Source organism: Zingiber officinale, chromosome 9B, assembly GCF_018446385.1.
Source record: "Zingiber officinale cultivar Zhangliang chromosome 9B, Zo_v1.1, whole genome shotgun sequence".
In the NCBI taxonomy this organism is placed as follows: Eukaryota; Viridiplantae; Streptophyta; class Magnoliopsida; order Zingiberales; family Zingiberaceae; genus Zingiber; species Zingiber officinale.
Window position 1 is genome coordinate 111,882,771 of NC_056003.1, and position 22,095 is coordinate 111,904,865.

At 37.2% G+C, this 22,095-nt stretch overlaps 1 protein-coding gene and 1 pseudogene across 2 annotated transcripts; one reads left to right on the forward strand and one right to left on the reverse strand.

The window, feature by feature from the left end:
• Positions 1–1,799: 1,799 nt before the first annotated feature.
• Positions 1,800–13,946, reverse strand: LOC122024211 (annotated as a pseudogene).
• A 122-nt stretch (positions 13,947–14,068) lies between these two features.
• On the forward strand, positions 14,069–16,119 carry LOC122024210 (cyclin-A3-1-like). Of its 2 annotated transcripts, XM_042582774.1 has the most exons (6): positions 14,069–14,701; positions 14,792–15,024; positions 15,099–15,285; positions 15,364–15,513; positions 15,599–15,739; positions 15,826–16,119. In XM_042582774.1, the coding sequence occupies exons 1-6, from the start codon at positions 14,069–14,071 to the stop codon at positions 15,898–15,900; spliced, it is 1,419 nt and encodes a 472-aa protein (XP_042438708.1). In that variant the 3' UTR covers positions 15,901–16,119. The 2 variants fall into 2 exon arrangements, with proteins under 2 accessions (XP_042438708.1, XP_042438707.1); XM_042582773.1 differs by having other exon boundaries at positions 15,099–15,513.
• Positions 16,120–22,095: the final 5,976 nt, after the last annotated feature.

Below are 22,095 nucleotides of genomic sequence, written 5' to 3' on the forward strand. Positions count from 1 at the left end.
AGCACTCCTTGATCCGTCCATATGTGAGATCAAATTCTCTAGTCCATAATTTTTAATCTTTTTTTATCCCTTTTGTAATTTGTACATCGAATCGTGATCAAAATCTGATCAAAATTGATTACGATTTCTCTTGGACTTATCTTTCCACCTAAATTATAATTTTGGATCGAATCAGACTATTGGAGACCGCCAACAATGGACGGGCCACCCCTTGCTCGACACCATATAGTCCTTTCACCATTAGCGGCCTCCGGCCGTCTGACTCAACCCAAAACTATAATCTAAATGGAAAAGTGAATCCAAAGGAAATTATAGTCAATTTTGGCCGGATTTTAATTATGATTCGAAGTACAAATTATGAAAGTGATCAAGAAAATATTAGAAATTACGAACTAGAGGATTTAGACTCATCCATAAAGATCTTGAGATTCTTGTTTCCTTTTTGAGCTTATCGTGCCGATGTCTTCTTCCAACGGGAGAATTCATGGTCAGATGCAAAGCCAAAGCGAATAGATTATAAGTTTCTCCGCCCCACTCTAATGGTACCCTAAATTCTAATGTTGGATTTGCATTCTCCAACTATTTTGTCTTCGTTCTATCTTATGAACGAAACTCCCCAAGTGGTCCCTTAACACATTGATTTCTGGATGCCTCTTCCTCTCCTATGCAAACAAAAACTATTGAGCCATATAACATTAAATTTGAGATAATCAATTTAATCCCATAAATATTTTTCAGAATAAATCAAAAAATACTTATGATAAATAGTAAAATTAATATCCCGTAATTACACGTCTCATTTAAATAAAAAATTCTTTGAATACATTATATCTAGAATCAAATCATGGATGCATTAATGACAATTTAATATCTTTCTACTGCATCAAAATCTCAGGAACTTACCTTTCAAACTCTTTTCAAGTGACTAACAATCGATCAACATCAATTAATTTATCTTAAATGATTAATAATCTTCAAGTTGAATTAAAACCCTTTAATCAAGATCTATTTAAAATAGAATTTTTTTCAACCAAACAAATCAATCAATTTTTACTATTAAAATAAAACAAACCGAAACTATAAAAAAATAATTAATTAGTTAGATAAAAAACAAATACATTAATCATTTTTTAAAATTAAAACTTTTTAATAAAAAAATTAAAACTAATAAATTTAATAAAAAATACAAATATTTATTTTATTATTTAATTTAAAACGATTTAGTTGAAATAACTACATTTTTTAAATATATATATATATATATATATAATAAACAGGCTGAAATTTTTTAATGAATTCGGTTGAATGATTATTTCAATAAAATGTTGAAATATTCAGGGACCAATAGCAAATGACAAACATAAGTATAAAACAAGAAGGCTCATGACTCATTGGTCGCGGTACGATGATAAAACATAAGACAGACTACATATAACGAGTTTAAAATTCTCATAGGGGATATCATACTCCCACACTGTTTGAACCATTCATCATACTGAATCATCTACCAAGATCTATATGTGCTTCCTAAATTTATTTTAATGATAGATCGAAAACTTTCATATAACCGAATCAATCACCTTCAAAATTATTTGGATTCAAAAACTAAATACCTAAAATAATAATAATAATAATAATACGTGATATCAAGATTCTACAAATGCAATGAATGGCCATGAAAGTGTTATATAAGAACAAGAATGGCGAAGTGCATCACAAGCGAACAAATGCAGTAGATGGTAATGCCATAACAGAAGAGGAATAGCTGCTAAAAAAAACTCATGAAAAAAAATTGGAGAAACAAGAAGTTTTGCCTTAAATTTTATTTAATTTTATTTTTAATAATCTAAATATTCAACTTTTTTGAATCGATTAATCTTGAAAATGACTGATCCGGCTCCATCAAAATTTCCCACCGGCCAAACCACCAAGAGACATCCAAAACTAAGAGCAACTCATCACTCCATAACCAACATTCCAAAGTTGTCCTCCCACTAAAATGCATGGTAGCTACGAATTGATAGGATAATCAGCTGTGGAAGCGCTTTACCAATTCACCATAGTAGCCCGGGGCAGAAGAAGCTTTGCCTTGAAGCAATCCTTAAGAAGCCAAAAGCACAACTTCAATTTCGATTCTGGAATTCTTCAATGAAAACCAATCGATAATTGATGCTGCTTGAGTCAGATAATAAAAACCATAAATGACATTCATTATTCAAACCAAAAAATGCTTATTTTCAAATCAGCAAAACTTGGCATGAACAAAAAAACTCACCAGTAAGTGGCCTCAAAGAAAATGACTAAAGATTAAGCAACATGAACAGGCACCTCTACAATAACTTCTCCGCAATCTGGATAGCATTTAGAGCCGCACCCTTGCAAATCTGTTCTCCACAGACAAACAATTCCAACCTGTTGTGATTTTGAATGAGCCATATTGTAAATAAGGTTAATTGCAGTAAAGGATAATGTAACGCTACATATTACCCAAGATTGCCATCTATCGAAAGATCCTGTCATATGCGCCCACTGCAACATCATCTTTGCTGGATACCTGGAACATGGATGTTTCAGAAGAGTATTAAATGATATCAAATATTTAATGAAAATGGAGATGCTGTGAAACAATGTGTATATGAGAAGTGAGAACCAACTTCATTTATTAGTTTTTATTCAAAATGTTTAGATGGCAAGTGCACACAGGAAATGTAGTTACTAGTTTTTTTATGCCTAACATATTAGTAATAGCTGTAGAAAGAGAGAAACTAACATCCAGAGGTGTAGGGAAATGATATCAAATATTTAATTAAAATGGAGATGTTGTGAAACAATGTGTATATGAGAAGTGAGGACCAACTTCTTTTATTAGTTTTTATTCAAAATGTTTAGACAGCAAGTGCACACAGGAAATGTAGTTACTAGTTTTTGTATGCCTAACATATTAGTAATAGCTGCAGAAAGAGAGAAACTAACATCCAGAGAAATAGGGAAATGATTGGAATCTCAGTTGTCTACAACTACCAAGTCTGCAGCTCCCTCCAGAATGTACCTAGTGGTATCCTGTACGCAGAAAATTTAAGAATATATAAGAGGCAGGAATCCATTACAAGCACATAAGCAATGATATGCACTACTAGTTCCTGCATGTTTAAAATGAGAGCCCCAAAGATACATGACTTTTAGCCAGAAGTAGCGCTGCATTCTTAACTAGGTGCTTTTCTAAAAACAGGTAGAATCTGTCCCGGCTACCATGTAGAATCATGGAGGACAAAGCAGACAAATGAGAACCCCAAAGATACATGACTTATAGCCAGAAGTAGCGCTGTATTCTTCAGTAGATGCTTTTCTAAAAACAGGCAGAATCTTTGTCCAAGCTACCATGTAGAATCATTGAGGGCAAAGCAGACAATCCCAACTGTCATCAACAGTATGAGAACACTTGCACCACCAGGGGTCTTACAAATAATGCATACACTTACACCAAATCACAAGAAACAGAAAGATTATCCTTTTTCTTTAATCACAACCGAGCTAAATTTCATGTTGAATCGGAAACAATCTAGGAGGAGCAATTAACTAATCATGCCAACAGATAAGAAAGCATAAAAAGTCTTGTCTTTTACCTATAAATTAGACAAGGTGCATGTCATGGAATTGATAACTCCATCCATGAAGTAGAATAAAGGGAATAAAAATGTGTAAGAGTGATTACTTTTGAACAATCTGATAATGAGGACACAGTATGTCTAAGGTAGATGGAACAGTCCATGTTAGCCACAGTAAATTTTAAAATAAATTTATATATTTTTAAAATATAATTAGATATGTAATTAACTTATTATATATATTTTAAATTTATATATATTTAGATATGTGATTAAAATTTTTAATTATTTTAATATATTTTATTTTCCCTTATTAAAATTGGGGCTCCTCCCCAATTTTTTTATGCCAACAACTTCTCCCTGCAGCAACGCCACCTCCTCCGCAAGCCGCCGGTGCACCATCTCCACGAAGAACGAAGAGGAAGTGAAAGTGATTGACGCCGGAGGGATCGACAACCAACTTCAGCCCGATCTCCTCCACGACGCGATGTCGCACGACCCTATGGGGATGGGCAAGATCTGTCGCACAAAGCATGTGGCGATGTTGATCGTGACGAGCTTGCGACGAGCTCACAACGACTTCTGGAGGCAAAAAAGGAAGACGGCCCCGGAGGCAGCGAGGAAGTAGAGGTCCTCGCCTGGGGCGACAGTCGTGCTCTCGACGGGGATCTCAAACCTTCGGCTGAAGCGGTTATTGAATCCACCTGTGTTGTTAGAGGCGCGAGGCGCACCAAGGCGCAAAGGGCTCATAGAGCCCGAGGCGTGAGGCGCGCCTGAAGCGCGCGCCTCTTGAACATGAGGTTGATGACTACTAAACTATTGACACACTTATAAAATATATCAAATATGATAACTATTAATATTCCACACACATCAATATCAAATATAATAAGTAAAGCAACATCATCAATATCAAATATAACAAGTAAAACAACACCATGATAAAATTAATAAAAGTTTCAAACTTTCAAGTTTCAACTTTCTAATTTAAACTAACAAAGTTCATCAAAACAAGCGTAATAAGTCAAATTAATCATCAAGCTCAAGATCATCCTCATTGTATTCTTCTTCTTCTTTATCTTCATCTTCTTCAAATTCAATTTCTTCTTTTTCTTCTTCATCTCGAAGTCTTAGAAATGAGTGTCTCATAGAGGAAGATGTATTTCCCTTCTCGACTTGTTTAGGCCTAACATGTGAACTAGAGGTCATGGATGCAATATTTTTTCCTCTAGTACAATATTCAGGCTCTTCAGCTCCACTAGCCCTAACAACGACATCCCATGTCAAGTCATCACCTTCAAAAACCAACTCATCTTCTTCATTATCACTTTCTCCATTCATTCTACCCATCAACCATTCATTACTATCATCAATATCTGTCAAAGAGATGGGGTCAATCTTATCACGTGCGTCATACCGAAGTTTTAAAGCACGATTGTATTTTACAAATACCAAATCATTTAAGCGCTGCTGAGCTAGCCTATTCCTTTTTTTGCTGTGAATCTACAAAATGTCAAAAATCACAATAAGTATAATAAAATAACAAAAAATATTTTCTACTTATAAAAGTAACATACTAATAGTATTACATTTATATTTATTACATACCTGCTCAAATACACTCCAATTGCGCTCACAACCAGAAGCACTACAAGTGAGGCTAAGCACTTTAATAGCAAACTTTTGCAATTCTGGGGTATTTGCTCCGTAGCATTCCCACCATTCTGCTGGAGATAATGCTCTTCTATGTCTAATTGCCACATTCCTCCCAAATAGCCCTTCTGCCTTTCGATATATAGAGAGCTGGGCAGTGATTTTATCTTGCTCGGCAGCGTTTGAAACCAATCTCTCCATAGTTTCAAACAAACCATTCACCACTTCTCCACATATATTTGAATCTGTGTATGAATAAAAATATTCTGGATTCAAATAATGTCCTGCAGCATGCAGAGGCCGATGAAGTTGGCATTCCCATCTCTTATCAATGATCTCAAACACTTCTTTGTATTTCTCTTCTTTCTCCTTAAAGGCCTTCATAATTGTTTCTTTTGCCCTATCCATAGCCTCATAAATATAGCCCATTGCAGGTTTGCTTTCGCCATCAACCAGTCTCAGAACACAGACTAAAGGCCCATATATCTTTAAAATATGCACAATACTGTTCCAAAATCTAAGTGTCATGATGATTTTAGCTACCTTCTTCCCCGCTGCTTCTTTTGCCCATTTACTCTTTGTCCAATCCTTTGAAATGAACATTTTTCTTAAATTTTGCTTCTGTAGGTGCATCCTTTCAAGAGTGAGAAAAGCAGTAGCAAATCTTATGACACCCGCCCGACAAAGCTCTTTTTGTCTTATGAATTGCCTCAACATATTTACCATGCCGGGGCGAACATAAATGTAAGCATTCACACTCATTGTCTTCTTCAATGTTGCTTTAAAATCAGACAATTTCCCAATATCTTCTAAGATCAAGTCGACGCAGTGAGTAGCACAAGGAATCCAATACAAGTGTGGTCCTTTTGCTTCTAATAATTTCCCTATAAAAGAAGTTAGAAAACTAGATAATTTTAACATATATAAGAAAAAGCATAATGATAAGAAAAAATTAAATAAATTCTTACCAGCAAGCACATTGTTACTTGCACTATCCATTACAACTTGAATAACATTTACTTCTCCTACACGCTCCACAAATCGATCAAGCAACTGAAATATTTTCTCTCCAGTTTTTGCATAATCAGAAGCATCAACCGATTCGATGAAAACTGAACCTTTAGGAGAATTCACTAAAAAATTAATCAATGTCCTCTGCCTTTTGTCTGTCCACCCATCTGCCATCAAACTACAACAATACTTTGCCCATTCTGTTTCACACGACTTAATGTAATCATTAGTCACATTATCAACAGCCTTTTTAAGAAAAGGAACTCGCACCTCATGATAACTAGGTCCTTTTAGACCTACACCATATTGGCCAACCAAGTCCAACATCCTTTTGAAGCTTGAATAGTTAACGGCATTAAAAGGAATTGCCGCATCATACATCCACTCAGTTATAGTCATACAAGTTTTTTCCCTCAATTCTTTCTTGTATGCCTCATTTATCGTAATTTGTCTCTCTTTACCCTTTCTACTTTCAACATTTTTTTGCACATTAGGAGCAAAATATGTATCCATTGGACCTATTTGTCTTGACTTTTTTTGCATATTTACTAATTTAGAACTTGTACTTATACTTATAGGCGGTACAATTTTAGCTCCAATATCATCCATATCAATATCATCACCAAGAGGGTCTACATCCTCAAAATCTAATGTCGCAAGTTTAGAAAGATTGCTTTTCTCCGCCTTTTTCTCCATGAAATTTTTTATTTCTTCACCTACATGAGGCGGACATTTCTTGCAAGTCGTAGTATTTCGAAACCCTCCAACAAGATGCTGTTTTGTACGATAGATACCTCCTTTTGTAACTTTTTGACAAAAGTTACAAATCAAATCATTTTTGTTATTCGGATTAACTCTTTGAAAATAATTCCATGCCGGATCTTTTGATATATATGTTGGAGTATCACTACTACCTTCCATGATAATTGAACAAGAAAATAACCTAAAAAAATTAATGAATTAATGGAATGGTAAACTACTGTATGTTTGTACCTAGTATCAACAATAATAGAAAAATACTGTACCACTAGTACCAGCAATAGAAAAATAGGAAAATAAAAAGAAAAAATAGGGACAACATCACAGGCTTGAATTGCTTATGCAAAAAGGGAGAGAAAATATTTGCACATCACATTACCAACAAGCACATTGTTTGCATATTGTTTTAATTAGCTAAAAGTACCAGTAAACAGGGACAGCAGCAACAATTTTTTAGTCCCAGCAACATAAAACAAAAAAAAAAAACAAAAAGAAAACAGCAAAATAAAAAAAAAAAAAAAAAAAAAAAGGGTACAGCATCAAAGTAGCAGCAGAAATGGGACAACATCACAGCTCAGCAGCAACTGTCAACGGGAAGGGAAAAAAACAAAAAACAAAACTGCTGCAGGCAGCAGCAGCTGTCAACGGGAAGGGAAAAAAACAAAAAACAAAACTGCTACTGCCTGCTACTTTGCTGTCAACGGGAAGGGAAAAACAAAAAAGAATGCTGCTATCTGCTGTCTTGCCTTCAACGGGAAGGGAAAAAACAAAAACGAAATAAGAGGAAGAAGATATAACAGAGAAGAAACGAAAGTGAACAGTGAAAACGCGAACAGAAAAAGAAGAAAAAAAAAGAAAAACCAGAAAACGAAGAGGAGCGAAGAAGCGAAGCGAAGAAGATTACAAAAAAAGAAGATGAGAAGAAGAAGATGAAGTGAAGAATAGAAAAACAAAAAAAAAAGAAGGAAACAACGCATACCTGGGCAACGACGGAAGCAACTCGGCGGCGGCGGCGGCAATGGAGGATGGCGCGACTCTTCTGCAAGGTTTCTTCTTCTCCTTCCGTTATTTCCTTCTTCCCTTTTCTTCTCCGTGCCCTAATTCCAAACCAAATTATGTTTGAAATGGTTTTTTGGTTAGAAATCGTGAACGGGAAGGATCGCGTGATGCCCTACGATCGCGCGATTCACTTCGATCGCGCCTTCTGTGAGGCGCGAAAGCACCCTAGGCGTGCCCAGGCGCGCCTAGGCGCGCGCCTGGCGAGCGCCCGCCTCGCGCTATCGAAGGCGCTTTCCTCAGCGCCTTGTGCGCCTGACGCCTCAGGCGCGCCTTTAACAACCCAGGAATCCACATAGTACGAAATCCCTAGGGAGCCTCTTCTTGTAGATGAGGAGCCATCCGCTGCCGCGATCGGAGCTTACGATCGGAGCTTCCCTCATAGAGGCTGCGGAAGTTGTCAAGAGAAATCGTGAACGGACACAAGAAACTCCAGGAGGATGAGGCGGATGATCTCATGGAGGAGCTCGGAGGGGAGAGAAGGCATAGGCCGATGATAGTGATGCGGCAATCGACATCCCTCATAATGCTCTTGCTCTGCTCTTCGAAGGGTAATTTTAGAAAAAAATATTGATAACCTCGGAATCGTAGAAAACCTAAGGTTTCCAAAGTTTTCTGATTCCTGGTTCTATTCCCTAATTGCTGATGTGACGAGAATGTTGCATTACCTGGAATCACCAATTACTGGAACCAAACAAAATTATCGTTGATAACCAACTAAGATTATCAGCGATAACTCCGAACCAAACACGCCCTAAGAGTAACCGTAATCCTAAACTTATAAATCCAACTTTATCATGGGACCTACTATATCACATCACTGCCCCATCAAAAGTAAAAAATCTACAACTTTTATAAACCTCTTTCTACAATCATAAACCCAACAAACAACTTTATATTGGACCCACTACATCATTATCTATATTTTCTATTTACTATCTTATTTAATATTTATTTATATATTATCATAAATATATATTTATAATATACATGTTAATTAATTTATTAATAATATATATTAGTTTTATTTAATATTTTTTAATAAATTATTAATTTAATAATTAATATATAATAATTAACTCCATTTTTTATTTTCACTAAATTTATTTACAAACAAAATAATTTCATAAAAATATTATTGAAAATTTAATAATTTGCAACATTAACAAATAAATCATTACAATGAGATCATAAAATAAAATTAACATAATTAAAACAGAATTAATTAATAATTAACTTATTCCTCACTAATTTTATTCATAACGTGTCCAGACGTGTTCAATTAAGTCGACTCGAAGCTAGTGATACACTTCTCTATTATGTAGCTCGCTATAATTCTGGAGGTACTCTCAAAATTCTTGGATAGAACCCATGACTATTCATGCCGGTGGAGGAGAGTCTTCATCTGACCAATTGACTGATGCATCTCCTTCATCCTCAATAATCATGTTGTGCAAAATAATGCACGTATACATGATATCCTTTAAGTCATTTTTGTACCAAGATCGCGCAGGACCTCTAATTATTGTCGAACGAGCTTGGAGCACTGCAAATGCTCACTCCACATCCTTTCTTGCAGCCTCCTGACTCTCCTTGAATTTTTTCCTTTTGGGATCCTCGGGACACAGAAAGCTCTTCACGAACGTAGCCCATTCCGAGTATCTACCATCTGTCAGATAGTATCCTTTTGTATATGATGTGTCGTTTACCTTGAAATTAACATCCGGAGCATTTCCCCATTCCCTATAGGACAGCGTTAAATAACGGTGATTCGTTAAGAACATTTATATCGTTACGTGACCCTGTGACGCTAAAAAAAGCATGTCATATCCACAAGTCTGCAGATGCGACAGCTTCAAGAATTATTATTGGGACGCCATAATCGCCTCTAGTAAACTGGCCTTTCCAAGCGACGAGACAATTCCTCCACTCCCAATACATGCAATCAAGGTTGCCCAACATTTCAGGAAAATCGTGTCTCTGCTCATGCATTTGAAGCAAGTGTTGAGTGTCAGCAGCATTGGGTGTTCGCAAGTATCGTGCCCCAAACAAATCGATCATACATCGACAGAAGTTGATCAAGCAATCAAGGGCAATTCTCCCACCCATCCGTACATACTCATCTAAAGAGTCGGCGGGGGATGCATATGCCAATTGACGAATAGCTGCCGTGCATTTTTGAAGTGGTGACAAACCTTTCCTTCTAATTACATCTCTCCTCCACTGAAAATACTCTGAATAATCTATCAGGGCATCGACTATGCGAACAAATAACTCTCTTCGCATGCGAAATCATCGTCGAAAGACTTCAACGTGAAATGTTGGAACATCCGAGAAGTAATCTTGGACAAGGCGAACATGCCTGTCTTCACGATCCCGATCCACATATCTCCGATTTGTAGCTCTTCGAGAACTTCGAGTTTCTTGACGTCTCTGCTCTTCTTGCTCAAGTAGCGTAATCATCATTCGATCAGCATCATCTTCCGCATCTTCCCACATCTCATTTCTCCAAAATTCACGGATATTATTTTCTCCAGAGCGATGAAGATCTTCAGACATTTCGAATATAAATGAAGTTTTAAGTGGTTCAAATCAAAAATACAATGGAATGGAGAATCATAACTTCCACATTGATATATATAGACTAATTTGTAACAGCTAGTTTATAACGACTATTTTACAACGACTACTTTATAACGGCTATTTTACAACGTCAATTTTATAATCACTATTTTATAATGGTTATTTTACAACGGCTAATTTATATCAGCTATTTTATAACAACTATTTTATAATGGATATTTTAAAACGACTATTTTATAACGGCTAGTTTGTATCGGTAATACAATAAAGACACTTTTTTATTTAAAAAACTCATAATGACCAACATAAATAAAAAACTTACAAATCAATGAACTATAAAGTACAACATAAATTTATAAAAATATAAATGTCCACAAACGACAAAGACCAACATAAATTAAAAAACATAAACGTCTACAAATGACAAATCTATTGTAGGTCACGTCTCTTTGTAATTTCTTCAACTATTTTCATATGCTAATTAAGTTGTGTCTCTGTCATTCCACTCGTATCTTTCATGATCATATCATAATCCTTTTGCTTTAGCTCGAGTTCCTTAAGCGCCAATTTTTCCTTTTGATATTGTTGCATTTGTTCCCATTTCATATTGAAGTCTTCATCTTCTGTAACTCTAGCTTTATTCTTTCTTTTCGCCTTCTGTTGCCCTATTGGACGTGAGCAAATTTCAGTCACCACCAGTATCTGGATTGGTTGAAGAAGTATGTGCTCCTAATTCAGAAGTCCTCACCTTCTTGTCAGCATGACGACCAAGAGATCGGGGAGCCCATTTCTCGCATTTTGTTATAATCTTCCATACGTGTTCATACTTGAAAGCCTTATTCTTGTGTACCTTTTTCCATATATCATGTGTAACGGCTAAAACATCAGCGTCACTTTCACCACTAGCCCGATTGTTGAAGAAATTATTGTACCATCCTGAGAACTTACCAATATCAGGCATAATCCGATAGTAATGTGACTTTATCGATGTCCATTCTCTTGTTGTCGTACCCGTAGGCCGATTATCATTATAGTACGTGGTGGTACGTTGCCAAAAATGCTTATTCTTTTGTGCATTACCAACTTTTGGGTCATTGGTAATAGTTCCCCAAGCTCTTGCAAGACACTTCTCCTCAGCGGTTGACCACATCACCTTAGCTCTATTACGAGAGGCAATCATTTCTTTGTCATCCTCCTCATCATCCTCGATGTTAATATTTTCTATCCTAGGTGTCGTCGAATGTGGTGGAAATTGAGAGCGTAACATTGAAATTGGTGTTGGGAGCTCTCTATCGGATCTAGATCGAGATTCATTCAACATGTCTGATGGAGATGTAGTAGTAAATACTTGAGAAGGAGGTTGCATCATAAACTGCCCACCCATTGAAGCATAATTAGATGGAAACATGAAAAACGGAACATGAGGAACAAAATTTGAACTAGTGGGAGTATTTTGTGAAAATTGAGTTGCATAAGCAAATTGAGACGGATGAAGATTGGGAAGAGAACGCGATTGAGAATTTTGAGAGTTTGAATTTCCCTCTGTATTTGGAGAACCAAATAAATTGTTGAATGAACCACTGAATCTTTCAGCCATTTAGAATAAGAAGATAGAAATATCGTGGTAGAGAAATTATGGAGAAAGTTTTAGATAGTGAGTAGAGAAATGAAAAATACTTCTCTATTTATAAGCTAAAAAAAGTTATTGTTAAAATAAAAAAAATATCAAATAGCCGCTTTTTTTACCATTGTCTAAAAAAATAGATGTTGCCAAAATGAACGTTGTCGTTCATTTTTGCCAAATGAACGTTGTTCATTTCATTAAGTTTTTTTTTAAACAAAAAAATAATAATAAAAATAAGTATATGCTTGGCAACTAACAGTGGGATCCATGTCCATTAATTTTTTTATTCTTAAAAGCACTATGAAGCCCCTCAACTTTGAGGAGACTTAGCAATGCAGTTGGGTTAACAAAACCCAAAACCCATCATTGCAGATACCCTAATGACCTGCGACAAAAAGAACAGGATATAATCCTCCTATCCAGTGCTTCATAATGATAAATGACAAGATATAAGACCATTTAAACTTAAATAAATGACTTTGTTTGCCAAAAAATATGAGATCTCAAACATTCAATAACAAAAATTGAGTCGGGCAACAACAGGAAATCATCATGAAAGATATCTGTACTGAAAAGATGTTAATCATTCAGCAGAGTGTCTCTCAAAGAGCATCTACAAGTAATGGCATCCACCCAAATTGAACAGAAAGCCTAATTTGAGCAGGAATGCTTCAATCTAGCTACAAAATAAATTCAAAATGTGTTTTTTTTCCAGTCAACTGTTTTCTGTTTTCTCTTTTTAATATTATAGAAAATTTTCACAAACTAAAATGCAACAGTCACTCCAAACTGTATATTGTTCTGTAAAAAAAGGTAAAACCCTTTGACAGATTTTTTTCTCAGCTGTTCGTTGATCAAACCACATCCAAATTAACAAACTATTAATTGAAAAGAAACATTGTAAGACAAGAGAAGAAAGAACTCGGAAACAACAATGTAATGAGGAAAAAAAATGAATTGTTCAAGTCGAGAATCAGAGAGAACACGTGAGGGTGCAGAGCAAGCAGCAAAAATTCAAATCAGCTTAAGACTCGGAGAAAATGTGTTACCTTGGCATGGCGATGCAGTGGCGTAGCAGCCATGAGACAGATGATGGTCGAACAATTTGGATTAGCAATGAGCGCCCCTTTCCCTGACCTCCCTTTGATCTTTATATGGGCCATGGCCTCGGGGTTCACCTCCGGGATAAGAAGAGGCACTTCAGGATCCATCCAAAACGCGGAACTATTATCCACCACGATAGAACCGCGCTAGACGGCCACCGGCCCGAACTCCTCGCTGATCGATCCACCTGCGCTGAAGAGAACAATGTCAATCCCGTCAAAGCTCTCGGGGCGGAGCTCCTCCACGGCGTAGCGCCGGTCCTCGAAGGTGAGCTGCTTCCCGGCGGAGCGGCGGCTGGCAAGGAGTCGGATGCTCCGGTAGGGGAAGTCGAGGTCGGAGAGGACGCGGAGAAATTCCTGGCCTCCGGCTCCAGTGACGCCCACGACCGTCACGGAGGGCCCGTCCTCCCTTAGGCTCATGCAGACGGTGGCGGTGGCCAGATTCCGAATCCGAAGTGTGGAAGCTTTGACAAAGGGGTGGGAGAGGGAGAGCGCGGAGGAAGCGATCGGCGAGAAGAGATGGTTGCGCTGGGTCGACGCTGTCGCCTGCATGGTGGCGTCGACTGGCAGCGAGGCCGAAAGGAGACTGGGAGCGCCGCAGGTTTAGGGTTTACCGTCATCTGCGGACCAGTTTGCCACCCACCAAACTGAACCGCGCGAACGAACCAAATCCAATGGATCGATATTTTCCCTTTTTTGCCTTCGAAATTTTGAAAAGAGAGAGAAAGAGAGAGAAAGAGAGAGCAAGCGCCAAACAGTTCCCTCCATTTCCCGACAGCCACTGGCGCGATCGGAAGAGCATCGCCCGTTTGATTGCCAACTTTCCTATTCCTTCTCCAAATCCCCACCGCCGCCCGCGTCTGGTTCTGGATTTCGAACCGCTCCCCAAAAAATGGCGGACTACGTTTCCCTCTCCGCCTCCTCTCCTGTACAAGTACAACCCCCCATTCACTTCTCTCGATCGCCAAGGTCGGAGAAGGGCGAGCGAGGGAGTGCGATCGTCCATGGCAGGAAAGGAGAACTGCGCCCCTCGCCTTACTCGGGCTGCCGCCAAGAGAACCGCCCTCGCTCCTGCCTCGAATCGCCCAGTCAAGAAGAAGAAGCGCGTCGCTCTGGGCGAGCTCACTCCTGCCTCCAATGCCGTCACCGACCTCACAGCCGTTCTCTCCACTCCGCCCATTTCCAAGCCCATACCGAAGCCTGGGAAGAAGGAACAGAAGAAGACTACTCCTGGGCCTGAGGTCCATGACCCTCAGCTTTGCGCCGATTACGCTCCTGATATCTACCAGTATCTCAGATCTAAGGAGGTCAGCCTCCTACTGGATTTTTCTTGAATCAAAGGAGGCGGTTTTAAACTAAATCGGGAATTACTGATACTGATTCCGTTGGATTTGCAGCTTGGGACGAAGAGGATGCTCGTGGCGAACTACATGGAGACGGTTCAAAAGGACGTCACGGCCAACATGAGGGCGATTTTGGTGGATTGGCTCGTCGAAGTGGCAGAGGAATACAAGCTGGTATCCGATACAATTTACCTCGCCGTCTCGTACATCGATCGATTCCTTTCCGTCAATCCCACAAACCGGCACAGATTGCAGCTCCTCGGCGTCTCCTCCATGCTCATCGCCTCGTAAGTGCTGACACGCATTGTCCATCAAGTGAGGCTTCTTTTTCATGGAATTCATTGATCTGTTGATTGAGCAGGAAATACGAAGAGATAACTCCTCCCAATGTGGAAGACTTCTGCTACATCACCGATAACACCTACACCAAGCAAGAGGTGGTCAGAATGGAGAGCGAAGTCCTCAACTGCCTCAAGTTCGAGTTGGGTAGTTCTACCATCAAAACCTTCTTGAGGCGCTTTGCCAAGGCTGGTGAAGAAGATGACAAAGTGAGTGTTTACTCCTCCCTCCTGAATTGGATTTTCCCAAAATGGCTTTGTTGCTTATGTTCGTCCCACTTCTTGCAGTACCCGCCTCTCCAATTAGAGTTCTTGTGCTGTTATCTTGCTGAACTAAGCTTGCTGGATTACTGCTGCCTTCACTTCTTGCCATCTGTGGTTGCTGCTGCTGCTGTATTCGTTTCCAGATACACCATCGATCCCAAAAGCCAACCTTGGGTAAGCTGCGCTAGCTAGCTTAAGATGAGGTAGTCTGGCGGTCTCAGTTCTGGTTTCAAGCTAACCATTTTTGCTCATGTTACAGAACAAGAAATTGAAAGAGTGCAGTGGATATAAATTGGTCGATCTCAAGGATTGCATCCAAGCCCTGCTTGATCTGCAGTTGAGGTTGAGGAAGAAAGCACCCAACTTGGTGGCTATCAGAGATAAGTACCAACATCACAGGGTAAGTTTGTCTATACTCGGATAGGAGAAACTTCAGCCAGCCATGCGGCTTCTGTCTTTGACATGGTGCTCTTTTATTTTGTCCAGTTCAAATGCGTATCTGCATTGGCTCCTCCTCCTGAGATACCTGCAATCTATTTTGATGAGCCCAGGGAGTTGTAGCACGCCATTGTCGGTTCCTACTTCCTTGTTATTGGTCGAGCTGCAACACTTGGAGCTCTACAAATTTTGCTAATGTATTGATTGTGGCCTTTCTGGATTGTCACCAACAACTAATCTTGAGAAGAGATCACATAACTGTAGCTTTGTTTTTTAAACTTTAAGAGATGCTTTTGTATGGATAACAGAGGTCGCACTTGATCTCAGCGTTTAACAGATGAACATGCGCAGTGTAGTGTAATGCTTGCAAGTTCTTACCTTGGTGCATACTAGTTCCTAATTCTCTTCTATATATAAATTGTAAATTTTCAATGATATTTATATCCATGTTAGAAGATGAGCACAGGTAAATAAAGCAAGAGAAAATAAGCTTAACACGAATATGGTGACAATAAGCATTGATTAACACGAATATGGTGACAATAAGCATTGATTAACAAGAATATGGTGACAATAAGCATTGATCAGAGCATCAGGTTTTGAATAGCAAAAAAAAATTTCAACTCAACCAGATCATATATGAGTTGTCAGAGAAACTTGTGTTTGTGATAACAATAGTTAACTGAGATCAGTACCGGCAACTTGTCCCCAACTTCTGGTTGTTACTCTGAGAAGAAACAGCATGAGTTTAACAAGAAATAATTGAGAAGATATACTCAGAATGCTGAAGAGTTGGACAAAATAAGATTTGAGAAAAATACTGCGAATTGTCACTTTGATGTTTCTTCTCCATGACTTTCCTCCAAAAATGGTGATCAAGTCTTATGGCCTTATCATCCAAGCTGCAGAGGGAAAAATTAGAATAATCAAGAAGAAACAAATCCAACTGAGATTGAAGATTTAGTTTGAACCCTTTATCTATCACTGACGATATTTAACCATCAGATTATATAGAGGCAAACAACATGTTGCATGTGAAAGGTTTATGAAGAACAAAAAAGTTAAAAATATAGAAAATGGCCTTGGATCCAAACGTGAAAATGGTAGGGTAAAATGAAATTGAAATGGAATGGTCCATTCTCTACATGATTCTATTACAGCATTTGGGGGTTGGAATGATCACTCTAACTATGGAGTCATTTCATTTCATAGTTAAGAGGTGAACTGTTTAGTTCCACCTCTTCGAAATTTAATCTTATTTGCTATTTTCATATCAAACGGAATTATAGAATGGGTGCCTAATGGAGTGAGTGAATTGTATAGCATTGAGTGGAGGTCGGGATGATTGGATAAGCCAGATAGACCGAATGAACAGGCAAGTTAAATTTGTCTAAAGATCAAATGAACTGAAATTGGATGAATCGTTCCACTTGTTCCCTATTAGTACAATCAAAAAAGGGAAGAATATGTGACCATCCCCTTCTATTCAATCAATCAGACAGTCATCAGTTCAACAAACCTGGGTCGTGTGGTTTCCTTATTTGTTTGGATTCAAATAGACCCTCAGCATTATGGAATTTTCTTTATCATATGCTGAAAAATGGTTTGTTAGATATGCAATCTTGGCAAAACCAATTTAACTATCCATACATGTTTTAGTGGAAAAGCCCCAGCAAACATTTCAATCTAATGTGCCAAGATCATGCAGATAGCTATAGGCATCAAGATAGTGAACCATTACTATATATAGGAAGACAAATAATTCATCTGTTCAACATCAAAAGTTTAATATGAGAAGTTTGTACCCCCTGATAAACATTTCACTCCTTCAAACTAACAGTTTGAGATGATAGGTCAACACATTGCTTAGAAGTTATTATTCAATAATGGCAAGGATAAGAAACACAAAAGTCAGTAAATCAGAAAAATAATTTTATCTTTGTGCCACAATTTACTACTGAAAAATGACAGTGAGCGGGGAAACCAAATGATGCAGTCAAAAATGATTTCCTCTTCCTTTCTCTCTTTTCAGTTAAATATAATGACTTAGCTATGATACCCATATCATGACAGTAAGATATAGAAATTAGCTAGAAGTGAACACAAAATTCTTGATTCATATATATGACCCTCAAGCTAATTTATTAACTCCAAGCAAACCGTTACATAAGCATTATGATTAGGACGACATTGACAGCTATACTTGCAATGTCAAAACACCATATTCGTTTAAAGAATCGTCAGTAAATATATTCCACCATATTTCTTTTTTTGATTGCTTATGATGCTTTATTTTCATCAAAATACATCTTTCTCTACCATTGCACGTGCTTCTCAAATAACTAGCATATGGAGTGCTCACTATAAAATATATTGATTCCATGTAAACAGACACAGGAATTTGGATAGCCGCATTAGCAGGTAGACAAGTTGTAAAAATGGCACTTGAATCAATTGTTTTTCCTACTGACTATAAACAATTATTTAACATAACAAAATAGCGTTTACATCGAATACAAAACAAGGAAAGATGAATAACTAGAATTGCAAACTCTACCTGAGGGATATAAATAACTTGTCAAATTGATAATTCATGATTGCGATGGCAATAGAGTTAACAATATGGAATCAAGAGACTTCATGTTCTTTATCAATAGACGGGATCGTGCACCATGAATGTTTAAAGATTTTATAGAAATCGCATATGTTAATTCCTAGCATCGCCAATATGTTAATTTTATAGAAATCGCATAATGCTCCCGCCGAATGTACGCGATTACAACCTAGGGTTCTTCAGTTTCACCCTACTCGTTGTTGTTAGAACTGCCACACACACACACACAAACGGAATTAAACCAGAAAATTAGAACACACTTGGCAGGCAACGGATCTCCTACAAATGTTTAGAAAAGATACAGACAGAGAGAAGAGGGCTGACTTCATGTGTTTGCGGAGATCGGAAGCGGAGGAGGTGCATAAGGAGACGGCAGCGACGGCGAAGGATCCCATCCAAGCGTCAAGGTAGCAATCCGAATGGATGTGGGGAATGCCAGGATCCCCACGATACACCCTTCGGAGCCAGTTGTCCATGAAATCCCTAGATTGATCGCTCCTCTCTCTCTCTCTCTCTTCCTGCCGTATCTCTTCCTCTTCCGCTGCTCGGAACCTCACCAAGTTTTTTAATGATTATCCAAGCAGAGCAAGAGGAGATTGAGATCCTCTGTCCCCGAAAATGTCATGTCCCAAACTATATCTTTGAGATGTGATTTAGTTCGTCCAATTGACGCTGGGACACGGGACATGGCATTTTCGGGAGGATATCATCTCGAGCAAGAGATACGCCAGGAAGAGAGAGAGGCAATCAATATTAAATTTGTTATTAATTTTTCCTTTCAAAATATTATAATTTAAGTTACGTTATTAAATTTATTATTATTTATCCTCTCAAAATATTAATTAAAATGATAAATTAAAAAAAAATCTCTCATCACAATTTTAACTTGGAAAATTTTATTACTTCAATTTTCTCGTGTAAATATTATTATCTAATTATCTTTCAAATTTTTTAGGTACTAAAAATTAAAAAATAAGTATAAGTTCTTTTAAAGTCAGCACTTTATAGTATATTTTCTATTAAAATTATCTCTCATATTTTTTATGTAAAAAGTCTAAAAATAAATATAATTCCTATTAAATTCAGCATTTTACACTATTATATTTTCTATTAAATTGAGCATGATTTTTTTCTATATAATATAGTTCCTCCTAAATTTAATACTATTTCAAAAAAAATCTAGTATATTTTCCATCCAATTGAGTATCATTTAAAGAAAATCTAATATGTTTTTCATCTAATTGATGTGGAAAAAGAATTATGCTCAATTTGATAGAAAATATACTAAAATAAAATTATCCCTTATGTTTTTTAGGTACAAATAGTCTAAAATGGAGTATAATTTATGTTAAATTCAATACTTTAAACTAGAATCGAGTATATTTTAGCATAATTTTTTTTCTGCTTAATATAATTCATCTTAAATTTAACATCATTTAAAGAAAATCTAGTATATTTTTCATCTAATTAAATATTATTTTTAAAAAATCTAGTATATTTTCATCCAATTGAGATGGAAAAAGAATCATACTCAATTTAATAGAAAATATACTAGATTCTAATTTAATGTATTGGATTTAAGAGGAATTATACTTATTTTTAAATTTTTTATACCTACAAATATTAGAGATAATTAGATAAATATATTTGACTATAGAGTTGGAACAAATAATTTTATATTATCAAATCATAAGAGAGTGTTTAACATTAACCTCTGTTTAAATTGACAAAAAAAAAAACTTTAAGATGTAAAATGATCGAAACAAAATTTAACAAAAAGGAAAAGACGAACCAAAAGCTTCCCTGGCGTATAATTTTGTATCTAACACTACAAGAAAATCACATAGATGAATTTTAGAATGATTTTTTAAAAAAAAATCATTCTAAACAAAATTTGAGCTGAATTTTGTAACTAATTTTTTTTTTGATCACATATAGCTCCTCACAAAATTTTACAGCAAAAAATATCAAATCGTCCTAAATTAACAACAAAAAGAAATTATTACAAATTAACGATAAAATTATTTTTCATCCATAATTGGTGACGAAATTTTGATAATTAATAAATGGATTGAGTTCGAGTCAACTTAAAATGACCTGATTACAATCCGCGAATCCATTTATAAATATTTTTAAGTCGGGTTCATGTCGATTCTGATTGAGTTCAAGTTAAAATAAATATATTTTTATAAAAGGAGTCTTTTCAAATCTGGTTTGAGTTGAGTTCATATTAAAATGAACATATTTTTATAAATAGATAATTTTGGGTCAGATTAGATTCAGGTTGGATTCAAATTGTGGATCATTTCAGGTCGAATTCAGATCAAATACAGATAAACAAGTCGAGTTCGGGTAGAATAATTTGATTCAAAATATTAATTAGGTCGGGTTCAGATTTTGATGTTTCAACCTATTAACCCACCAATCCGAACATGCCAATTCGAATCAACCCCGAATTGCCACCTCCAAAACAAACATCAAAAACACAAACAAATTTCACATACGAATTATCTCCAAAAATATTATCCATATGTATCAAAAAATACAATGAAAGCCATTGCACACTGCCAACCAGATTGAGAACAAGACCAAACAAAGAATGATGTCCACAGAAACAATAAGCTTCGCATTTCTCCACCACAATTTGTATCTGATCCCTGCTTGAGCTCAAATTCGCTTACTGCATTGGCATATCGATCATCAGCATACCATCTTTGAGCAAAGGTTGCTCCCCTCGGAAGAATGAGGTAGGGCGTATTCAAGTGAGGAGACTAAATGTTGATGATTAAGACCAATTTATCATGGAGGTCTCTCCGGGAGGACTTCCTGAAGGCTTCCCTTACGCTCTCCAGGAGCGTGAGGACGGCCAAACTCCCCATACTCCGATCGATGATCATGAAGTAAGTGTAGTCATCCTACATTAAGAAGCCGAAGGTCCTGACGCCGACGGTGTTGAAGTACAGTGATGGAAATCAGTGGCTTTTTCGAGGCACTCGGCGGCGAGAGTCTCCAGCTCCTGGTCGGTGCTGTTGTAGAAATAGATCACCTTTGTGCCTTTGGCGACGCAACAGTAGACTGTGCTGATGATCGGAGAACTTATCTACGATCGACCACCGATCTATCCACCTATATAAACTATGAATTGGGGGAGAATGACCTCACCTATTAGGAGCGGCTCAAATCCATCCCCAAATCCACGTCCTGGTTCTAGGGTTCGGCGCAAAATCTGTTGCCGATCTCAAGCTAAGGTTTGTGAACACCTTGCCCTCCAAATCTGGAATCCCTCTCCGCCCCGGAGGGGAAAGGATAGGGGAGAGAGAGGAGAGTCCCAGTAAGGTCTCGTGCTTGGAGAGAATTAGAGAACCGGCCGGAAGATGAATCGGAGATCCACATCACTCAGATCCGACCGCAGAATCAGAGAATCGAAGAGCCAACCACATGCTATCGTGTGCGTGAGAGAAGAGATCGAAGAGAGAAATAGAAATTTAGGGTTTTTAGGTAACTTTAGATCCCTAAAATCAGCAAAATCGACAAATGTATTCGCTAAAAATGCTATTTTAGGATCAGTTTTCATTCCTACTTCAATATAAAGGCATGTATAACATAAGGTCTAATTGTGTTTTTGATACATCATCAATAAATAAAGAGTACGGTTGTTCTCCACTACCTAAGTTTATTTTGTTTGTTCTTTAATGTTGTTATTG

Coding starts and splice junctions, on each gene's coding strand:
- LOC122024210 (XM_042582773.1), top strand. CDS start 14,069: ATGGATCGATATTTTCCCTTTTTTGCCTTCGAAATTTTGAAAAGAGAG. Junction 15,025..15,098: donor TCCTCCATGCTCATCGCCTC/GTAAGTGCTGAC, acceptor TTGATTGAGCAG/GAAATACGAAGAGATAACTC. Junction 15,740..15,825: donor ATAAGTACCAACATCACAGG/GTAAGTTTGTCT, acceptor TATTTTGTCCAG/TTCAAATGCGTATCTGCATT.